We start from the raw sequence: 10,457 nt of genomic DNA, 5'->3' as shown, positions 1-10,457 counted from the left end.
TCTCTCTCTCTCTCTCTCTCTCTCTCTCTCTCTCTCCTCTCTTTCTCCTTCCTTTCTTTTTATCTCCTCTCTTTTATTTAAAGATTTATTTATTTTATGTATGTGAGTACACTGTAGCTGTACAGATGGTTGTGAGCCTTCATGTCATTGTTAGAATTGAATTTTTAGGACCTCTGCTTGCTTCAGTCAGCCCTGTTCGCTCCAGTCAACTCCACTTGCTCAGTCCCTGCTTGCTCCACTCCAAAGATTTATTATTTATTATTATACATAAGTACACTGTAGCTGTCTTCAGACGCACCAGAAGAGGGTGTCAGATCCCATTACGGGTGGTTTTGATCCACCATGTGGTTGCTGGGATTTGAATTCAGGACCTTCGGAAGAGTAGTCACTGCTCTTACTCGCTGAGCCATCTTTCCAACCCCACATTTTCTTATAATAAGATGATCATACATGTTTTATATTGATAAGATTGAAATTTCATGGATGACTTGTGGATGGGTCTGAATATCATCACCACTTAAAAAACAGAGGTATTTGAAGGGCTGAAGAGATGATGGCTCAATAATAACTCAGTAATTGCTGCTCTTGCAGGGGACCCAGATCTGCTTTCTAGCTGTCACACAGCGGTTCATAAACATCTATTACTCGAGTTCTACGGGATCCAAAGCTTACTTCTGACTTCTACAACCTCTAGGCATGCATGGGGTACATAGATGTATATGCATGCAAAATATTCAAACACATACAATAAATCTAAAAAAGTTTTAAAAATACTAGCATTTGAAAAGAGAAATATATTTTGAGTTACAAATTAATTTAGTGGGTCAGCAAGTTGGCTCAGTGGATAAGATGCCAGTAGCCGAGGCTAACAACCTCAGTGTGAGCGCAGGACACAACATGGTTTGAGATCAGAACCAACTCCCAAAAGCTGTCATATGGCCTCCACATGTACATATGCTTGCCCTTGGATGTATACACCCGTACACACCAACACATAAATGTCATTTTTTTTTTCTTTAAGAAAAGAAATTTGGGCTAGGTGTTGTAGCATACACCTATAATCCCAGTACTCAGGAGGCAGCGGCAGGTGACTACAAGGCTAACCTGGTCTACATAGAGAGTGTTCTAGACTAGTGAGGGCTACAGAGTGAGACCATGGCTCACAAGGCAAAGTGCACCAGTTACTATCTCAGCTTTATAGATCTAGAGGTCATTGCTCTCCTGATGGGAATCACAGTTTTAGCGGTCACTTTCCTTGTAGGTCTCCTCTGGGAACATGTCCTCAGGTCCTCAGGCCGAGGACCATGTCCCACTGTTAGTCCTGGAAGTCAGATGATGTGCACTATCAGATTCCTAGCTTGTTTTTCGTTTTTCTGTGTGTCTGTGCGTGTGTGTAAGTATGCGTGTGTGGAGGTCAAAGGCCAACCCCTGGTGTCAGTTCTAGCCTTCCTCTCTTTTGAGATCCTGTTTCTTTTTAATTGTTCATTACCACATATGGCAAGCTGCTGACCTGAAGGATTCTGGGAGACTCATACTGCCACCTCCCATCTCACCATAGGAGCACTGGGATTACAAACATATTACCATTCCCATGGGTTCTGGGCATCCAAGCTCAGATCCTCACCCTGGCATGGAGCGTGCTTTATCCACTACCCCGATCCTACCACAGCATTCCTAAATTCAACAGGTAGAGAGCTTTGAATAGGATTGCTAGGATATTTTCTGGTGAGTGAAAGATGGTATATCTAAAGAAAAAGATTTTCCCTTGAATTTTGTTTCTTTGACACCGTTCTGAACACTCATTTCTGAGTTTCCTCTAGTACTCAGAGTCTCAGACTATAGACACCAAGTAACGAGACCATGGTGTGTTTATTATTACTAAGCTGAGCTAGCAGCCGCTGGGGTTGTGAGGCATCAGTGCTAGAGTTGTCAGGCGATAGATACCAAGTAACGAGACCATGGTGTGTTTATTATTACTAAGCTGAGCTAGCAGCCGCTGGGGTTGTGAGGCATCAGTGCTAAGATCTTAAGATTGATGCTCTTGTAATAGATCTATAAACATACTTTTAGCTATATATCTATTTTTTTTGTCTATTGAGGCTATTTATGAAGTATTAGTACCAATTACATTTAAAATGCCTTTTAGCCTGTCTTCTTTTTTTTTCGAGACAGGGTTTCTCTGTGTAGCCCTGGCTGTCCTGGCCCTCACTTTGTAGACCAGGCTGGCCTCGAACTCAGAAATCCGCCTGCCTCTGCCTCCCGAGTGCTAGCCTTGTCTTTTTAAAATTTTTTTTTTTTTTTGGTTTTTCAAGACCATGTTTATTTGTATACATTTGAGCCATGCTGCACATGTGCAGAACAGAACATAACTTGCAGATTCTCTCTCAGGACCATGTGGGTCCTCAGAATGTCAGGGTTAGTGACAAGCACCTTTGCCTAAGCCATCATGCTAGCCCAACCTTTCCTTATTTTCAAATACTAAGGGTTCATTAAACTGAAACAAGTTTGTTACTAATTTCTCATTTGTTTATGGTTCTCCCATATTAAGAACAATATGCTAATTAAGTGTTTGACAACAAACTTAATTTTATTTCTTTTCTTCTAGGTAAAGAGTAGAGTATATCAAGGTAAATATTTAGGTTCATTTTTTCCCTGTATTCAACCCTCTGCATTGGTGTTTGATGTTAGTCTTCTGTAATCTAGACATAGATGCCATAACTTCTGTCTGATTGCTTTATTAACTCCTGGAAAGTTTACTGTCTCTAGCCCACAAACTTGGCTGGTAGAACCGTGGAGATGCAACTGAGACAGGCAACCCAGCAGACTGAGGGAGTGGGGAGAGCAGGGTCGGTTACCATGGCAGATCAAGTGTGCTGTTGATGCAGTGCAGAGTCCGTCCCTGTGACACACACATTAAATGCACACTGGATCCGTAGCTGAGCAGACAGCATGCAGGGCGGTGGGATATCAAACACACACCGAATCCATCTGAGTGGATGCTGTCCAGGATGGTGGAAGGAGCTGGTATTTTGTGTTTTTCAGTTTCTGTTTGCAGATGACATTTGAAGCAATCTCATTTTCTAAGATGGGACCAAGTAATAGCATTTCCTTAAATTCTGTATCTCTCAATTAAATGTAAAGTCTGCACACTGCCCTTTTTAAGGTTTAATATTCTTACCCCCTTACTATACTCACTACAGACTGCCTTTAAACATAGCAGTCATGCAAAGCATGGTTTCCCTCTTTTAGTGCCAGGCACCAGGCCTGGCTGTTAATACACTGGGGCATTTGGCTTTATCTTGGGCTCACAAACTTACAGATTTCTCTTCTTTTTTAGTTACTGAGAAACAAATTTCTGAAAAGTTGGAGAATATCAAGAAAGAAAATGCAGAACTTATGCAAAAATTGTCAAGTTATGAACAAAAGGTATAATTATTCTTTTCACTTCCTCCCCCATTCCAGTTTGAATGTTTCTGTCTTAACATTCCATGTATGATTTGAAGATTCATATTTTATTTCATCATTTCCTAGTAGCCTTCGTAGATGTAAGCAATTGTTATCTGGAGAAGGTTGTCCACTTGGAAGTGACTTTGGTCGCACTATAATTTGTAATTAATTCTAAGTTGTAACTTAATTCTAAACACCTTGTTTTACACAGATCAAGGAGTCAAAGAAGTATGTTCAAGAAACCAAGAAACAAAACATGATTCTCTCTGATGAAGCTGTTAAATATAAGGTAAAAATCTCTTAGGGGAGAATTGCATTCCACAAGTGAAATTAAATGGAAGGAGTAATTCTTACTAATCTTAGTGTCTTTGTTTTTATTGAGGATAAAATCAAGATCCTTGAAGAAACTAATGTAAGTTTGGGTGACAAAGCCAAAAGCCTTCGTCTTCAGTTAGAGTCTGAGAGGGAGCAGAATGTCAAGAACCAGGACCTGGTAAGATTAGCTGCTCACTGGAGATGTAATTGGGCTTTTGAAGGATGCTGAGTGAAGGCAGCTTTTCCCATGCTGTTAGCTCAAGTGGAAGTAGGAGTCAGGGAAGTTGACTCTACTGTGGCTTGTCTGGTGGAATTTTAACTTGTAACTCTGGATTACTCTTATGGGCACAAGAAGAGTATTTTTATTCTCAATACTGGACCATTGTCAAATGGCTGGGATCTGCCCCCAGCACAGATAGACCAACTATGAATTCTGGCCTCATTGAATGGTTCTTCGATCTTGTTCTGTTTTTTTAAAAGTTCTCTTTTCGGTAAACTTATTCCAGCTTCATGTAGTGGTCGCAGAGAAAACAGAGAGGCCTTCTGTTATATCCTACCTCAGCAGAGCTAGTGCCCCGCTAAGGAACCACTAGACACATCTCTCTGATGTTAAATTATTCTTTCCAGCTCTTGGTTTACTGTATTCTTTGGAACCCACTATGCACAGCTCACAGTTAGAGGGAAGAATTACATTTTCCACCCCTTGAGGAGCTGGAGTCTTCATACTATTTTTGGAATTCTCGTCTATGAAATTGGTCTATTTTCCTCCAAATCCTTCTATCCCCAATTTAGGCAATGAAATTCTCCTCCCGTCCCTCTGCTCTTGGATTTTGAGCCTAGTGTCTTACACAGGGTCAGTGAGTGTTCTAACGCTGAGCTGTAGCAGCATCCCTTTTCTACGTTTTAATTTTGACACAGTCTCCACTAAGTTGCCTGTGCTGGCTTTGAAATCTCTAGCCAAGACAGGTCTTGAGCTCATGACCCTTGTGTTTCAGTCTTCCAAATTATCAGGCTTAGCTAGGCAGAGATTTTTTTTTTTTTTTTTTTTTTTTTTTTTTAGTTTTTCTCTACTGGGGATGGAACACAACCATGACAATAATTTGAATTGGTTTACTTGAAAGATTTATTCTTTTATCTTTTTATGTGGTTATGTGCTGCATTATCTTGTAACTAAGGTTGGATTATTGGTATATTTATTTTTTGCCCCTTAGAGCAAAACTGGATCCCTTACTTTTACCCAAACTATTGGCTGTTATGGGATGTGTTTATTAGTGTTTCATCCTTTAGTGTGTGTGTTAGCTTGTTTTATGTTAACTTAATACAAAGGGATGTTCAGTTGAAAAAATGCCCTCCCCAGATTGGCCTGTCAGAAAGTCTGTTGTGAGTTTTCTTGATTGATGGTTGATGTGAGAGGGCCCATCTTTCTGTGGCCAGTGCTGCCTCTGGGCTGGTGGTCCTAGGAACTAAACAAGACACCTGGGTCATCCATGGGGAACAAGGCAGTGAGCAGCATTCCTCTCTGGCCTCTGCATCAGTTGGCTGCAGGTTCCTGCCCTGACCTCCTTAGATGATGGGCTGTAAGCTGCGAACAGAGATAATCTCTTTGCTCTCCAGGCTGCTTCTGGGCAGTTTATCACAGCAGGAGAGAGCATGTATGTACACTGGTGACTATGCTGACACCTGAGGCTTTGTGTTCTGCTTTCATGGGTCAGATACTGGAAAACAAGAAATCTATTGAGAAGTTGAAGGATGTCATTTCAATGAATGCATCAGAACTTTCAGAGGTGAGTCTGCCTGTGTGCCGTAACAAGAATATTATCTACGTACTAAGTAACCATTGTCTTAGTCTGGTTGAGCAAAAGTTTGAGGTGTGCTAAAACATGTAAAAGATAAAACTTGAATGATGTTTGGTTAAGAAAATGTTCACTTTTTCTTTGCATTAATTTACTAACTGGGAGTGTTTTTTTATTAGGTTCAAGTTGCCCTTAATGAAGCCAAGCTCAGTGAAGAGAATGTAAAATCTGAGTGTCATCGGGTTCAAGAAGAAAATGCCAGGCTTAAGAAGAAGAAAGAGCAGGTAAGGCAAGTTCACCTAATAGCGATGGCATTGCCCTCAGCAGCCTCCCTCAACAGGATTCAGGCTGGGTGCTGGGAAGAGCGAACTATGCTTCCCAGATGGAGCAGGGATCTGCTTCAGGAGTTTTCTGTATAACTTACCGAAGCTCTCGGGGTGTTTACTTTTATCTTGTCAAATGCCTGACCATTATAAACTTGAGTAGCCTTAAGATAGCAAATAGTTGGATTTTTATGTCCAAAAAGTAAATATTTTTACCCCCTTTTAAATAACTTTACTGACCAAGAGAAGGTTATATGACCAAAGTCTGGATTTAGGAGTCTGAGATGTGCCCACCCATTCGTACTGGAAGCAAATTAAGTTGAATTAGCAATAGTTTTCTGAACTGCTTTTACACACTCATGTTCTTACCTCAGCTCTAAGCGCTGGAACCACTTTCCCCTTTCCTTAAAGATTGTTTTAAAGAATTCTTTATTTTATGTATGTGAGTACACTGTAGCTGTCTTCAGACACAACAGAAGAGGGCATCAGAACCTATTACAGATGGTTGTGAGCCACCATGTGGTTGCTGGGATTTGAACTCAGGACCTTCGAAAGAGCAGTCGGTGCTCTTAACCGCTGAGCCATCTCTCCAGCCCATCTCTCCCCCTTTCTTTAACTGAGATTTGAACTCCTAATGACAAGCCAAGAAGCGGCCTGGCTTCCTAGCACTGCCCCACACAGGTAACTTAGCTCCCATCGCACAGCTGCACACAGGAATTGATGTGCTTTGACTTTCAGTTGCAGCAGCAGGTAGAAGAGTGGAGTAAATCGCATGCCGAGCTCACTGAACAGATCAAGTCATTTGAGAAGTCCCAGGAAGACTTGGAAGTAGCTCTGACTCACAAAGACGACAATATTAGTGTAAGTTTATTCTCATGAGTATACACTTAATCCATGTATTCTGACTTAGAATCAAGAGGCTTTTATACCCACTGGCTTCTTTTCTAGGCTTTGACTAATTGCATCACACAGCTGAATCGGTTAGAATGTGAACTTGAATCTGAGGATCCAGATAAAGGAGGAAATGAGTCAGATGATCTGGCCAATGGAGAAACGGGAGGTAAGATCTGTCTCGGGGAGGTTGGGCCTATTTTGCCCTCTTGACTTGAATTTCTACTCACTGAGGCTGCTTTTCAGCTGTGCTAAGCTTTAGTGCTGTGGGCTCCCACTGATGAACTTGTAGATAAGTGTGTTTGTGTTGGGCCAGGGGGCTACTTGTGTGTAGTGTAGGCATGCTAAGAACACTGACATTTTTTATCTGGCCCCCTGAGAACAAGGTGTGTACAGTGGCTCTCCTTCTCTTGTGTCTGAGTATCAAAACTGCACAGGGGAACTCATCTTTACAGAGTGGTCGCAGTGGCTCTGCTCCTAGCACTTGCAGCTTGTTTTCAGAGGCCTAAGGTGGTTGGAATCACAGGTAAGGCTGTGAGGGAAGAAGCTAGAGTTGCATGGCAGGCATAGCAGGATGCTAGAGCAAGATGTTACCTGAGAAAGAATTGTCTCTTAGGTTGGACATTTACTGTTCCTTACCACTGGGGATGCTTTCAATCATAGCTGATAGCAGATTCAAGGGAGAACAAAGGGCTAGATGGTTTTAAGTAGTAGACATTTGTCCAGGTTGAGGTGATCTGAGAGAAGAAAGCACTTTCTTGGAGTAAGGATGACATTTCTTATGGCACAAACTAGTAGTTAACTTTGTACAATTTTCAGTTCTGAATCAGTTAATCAGTTCTTTTGACTTTTTTTTATTATTCGCTGTTTGAATGTGATCGTTGTTTGAGGGAAGTCATGAAAATGTCATTAAAGAGCAAGGAACAAAAAGCAACTGAAGCTTTTCTCTTGTAGGTGACCGGAGTGAGAAGATAAAAAATAGAATTAAGCAGATGATGGACGTCTCTCGGGTATCGATCTGTTTGTAGCCCCAGAAGCACCAGGGAGTCCTTTCTAAGGCTCACTTTTAAGACTAGATCTTTCTTCTGTAATTTTTAGACACAAACTGCAGTCTCAATAGTTGAAGAGGATCTAAAACTTTTACAGCTTAAGCTAAGAGCATCGATGTCCACTAAATGTAACCTGGAAGGTAGGTTCTTCTGGAGACACAAATGCCACATATTAGAACAACTTAAAGTTTGATTGGCTAGATAAGTGGGTCCCAGTGTTCTCTCTCCTCACTTCTCAGAACTGACCTCAGCCCTGACTTTGAAGCCTCTGCACTTTTTCGTCCCTTGTAGACCAAATCAAGAAATTAGAAGATGACCGCAGCTCGCTGCAGACTGCTAAAGCTGGGTTGGAAGACGAGTGCAAAACTCTGAGGCAGAAAGTGGAGATCCTGAATGAGCTGTACCAGCAGAAGGAGATGGCACTGCAGAAGTAGGCCCCATGCTCTCTGCTAGCCCTGCACGCACCCACTTTCCTAAAGCTTATTTATAGTTTTTCCCATTTATAATTAGCAGAGCCTTGGGTTTCCCTTTGAGGTTTATTTCTGTAACTTGCCTTTTCTTTGTATGTGTGTAGCTTGTGACTAGGTGTTGCTGTTGTATATGTGTGCACTGTATGTACTTAATGTGGGTATGCACATGTATACACATGCTTGTAGAGGTCAGAGGTCAAAATTGGGTGTCTTTTCCCCCTTTGAAGGTCACCTTTATTTTTTGAGTCATATCTTTTATTGATCAGAAGAGCATCCATTCCATTAGGCTGGCTGGCCAGTGAGCTTCAGGAATCTGCCTGCCTCTGCCTTTCCCTGCTGGAGTTACAGGTGTGCACCTGCATGGATACCTAGCTTTTTATACAACAGTTCTTCAAGTACAACATTTAAAAAAGTAATTAATACCTTTTCCAGGGCAAAAAGATGTATTTGCCCTGCATTACCTGAGTGGGACGGCTGTGTCCACAGGACAGGAAGCTTTCAGTACTCATAGTACGTGTTGCCCATTGATTTTTTTTCTTTTTTTAAAGATTTATTTATTAGTATACATAAGTACACTGTAGTTGTCTTCAGACACACCAGAAGAGGGCGTCAGATCTCATTACAGATGGTTGTGAGCCACCATGTGGTTGTTGGGATTTGAACTCGGGACTTTTGGAAGAGCAGTCAGTGCTCTTAACCACTGAGCCATCTCTCCAGCCCCCGAGCACAGTGATTTTTATGGTGGTTTTATTGTTAGAGGAAATTGTGGGACACATTGTAAATGACTTCTGGCTTGCCAAGAGGTCAGAGTTTGACTTCCTAGATATAAGGGAAATTTTGAAAACTTTGCATGATTTCATTTGTCTGGGCATTAAGGGAAGGAAGTATAGGAAGCAGGGTGCTTGTGGCACACACCTTTAATGCCAGAACTTGAGAGGCAGAGGCGGACAGATTTTGAGTTCCAGGCCAGCCTGTTCTACAGAATGCATTCCAGAATAGCCAGGGCTAGGCAGAGAAACAAACAAAACCAAAACAAAATACCCAGCGAACCAACAACCAACAGTAAAGGATAGGAAAGGACAGTTGGACAAGAGCTGGCTGCGGTAAGGAAGGACACTGACCTGTAACTGGTTTCCTCCTAGGAAACTGAGTCAAGAAGAGTATGAGCGGCAAGACAGAGAGCAGAGGCTCACGGCGGCTGATGAGAAGGTGGTTCTGGCTGCAGAGGAAGTAAAAACGTACAAGTAAGTCCAGGCTCTGGCCAGAGCTCTGCTTGCTTTCTAAACTGGAGAAAATGTGCACAAGAGAATAGCACAGAATCGTGACAGGGGTGGGGATGTGAGTCCATTCAGTCACCAGGGGAAAAATTTCATAGATGAAAAATGATAAATTTATTTAGTCCACACACTAATAGGACTATAAAGGCCCTTGTTTCCTGCAGATGGCTCTGGGGCAGCAGGGTGGGAGGAATTTTATATATCCCCTTCCCAGCCTTCCCAATGCTCCAACCCTTTAATACAATTCCTCATGTTGTGGTGACCCTAACCATAAAACTATTTTCATTGCTACTTCGTAACTGTAATTTTGTTATTGTTATGAAGCATAATATAAAATTTTTTGATAGAGGTTTGCCAGAGGGATTGCAGCCCACAGGTTGAAAACCACTATATTAGGGTGATTCTTTAATGAAAGCAGTTTGCTATGTGAAAATCACTGCCATAATTATTCCACTTGATAGTGAACAATCACTCAGTAGCCAGTAGTCTGTTTAATTTCCTGACAATTAGAAGAAAGAAGAAACACTTATATCGTTGTGTAGAAGCAAATATTCATAGCAGGCTGTTATGAAAATATCTTGAAGACCATTAAGGAAATGATAATCTAAGAATCTCTAGCCATGAAATGACAGGAATTTTTTTTTTCATTTTGATTATACTGTACTTTGAGTAAATCTATATAAAACATGGTTTTGTATGTCTGGTGGTATCTTTAATACTGTAGCTATTCAGAGTTAAGGGTACATTGTTGGATTGTCCCAATTTTTTTTTTTATAGTATAGAATAGAGTTTATTCAGGGTATGCGAGGGGAGTTAAGAGGGTAGTAGAAGCAGAGAAAGGCAGAGAGAGAGAGAGAGAGAGAGAGAGAGAGAGGAGAGGAGAGAGAGAGAG

General features: G+C 41.5%; 1 protein-coding gene across 1 annotated transcript in view; it reads left to right on the top strand.

The window, feature by feature from the left end:
- Mia3 (MIA SH3 domain ER export factor 3) overlaps positions 1-10,457 on the top strand; it is a 43,174-nt gene that overhangs the window by 27,528 nt on the left and 5,189 nt on the right. The window contains exons 8-19 of the mRNA XM_029475810.1: positions 2,606-2,627; positions 3,338-3,426; positions 3,659-3,736; positions 3,830-3,940; positions 5,475-5,546; positions 5,735-5,839; positions 6,617-6,739; positions 6,827-6,938; positions 7,724-7,779; positions 7,868-7,958; positions 8,110-8,248; positions 9,431-9,533. Of these exons, the coding sequence (XP_029331670.1) occupies positions 2,606-2,627; positions 3,338-3,426; positions 3,659-3,736; positions 3,830-3,940; positions 5,475-5,546; positions 5,735-5,839; positions 6,617-6,739; positions 6,827-6,938; positions 7,724-7,779; positions 7,868-7,958; positions 8,110-8,248; positions 9,431-9,533 (1,101 nt within the window). The remainder of the gene's footprint in view (positions 1-2,605; positions 2,628-3,337; positions 3,427-3,658; positions 3,737-3,829; positions 3,941-5,474; positions 5,547-5,734; positions 5,840-6,616; positions 6,740-6,826; positions 6,939-7,723; positions 7,780-7,867; positions 7,959-8,109; positions 8,249-9,430; positions 9,534-10,457) is intronic.

The sequence above is a fragment of the Mus caroli genome, chromosome 1, assembly GCF_900094665.2.
Source record: "Mus caroli chromosome 1, CAROLI_EIJ_v1.1, whole genome shotgun sequence".
NCBI lineage: Eukaryota > Metazoa > Chordata > Mammalia > Rodentia > Muridae > Mus > Mus caroli.
Note: the sequence above shows the minus strand (reverse complement) of the source record. Positions and strands in the feature narration are given on the sequence as shown.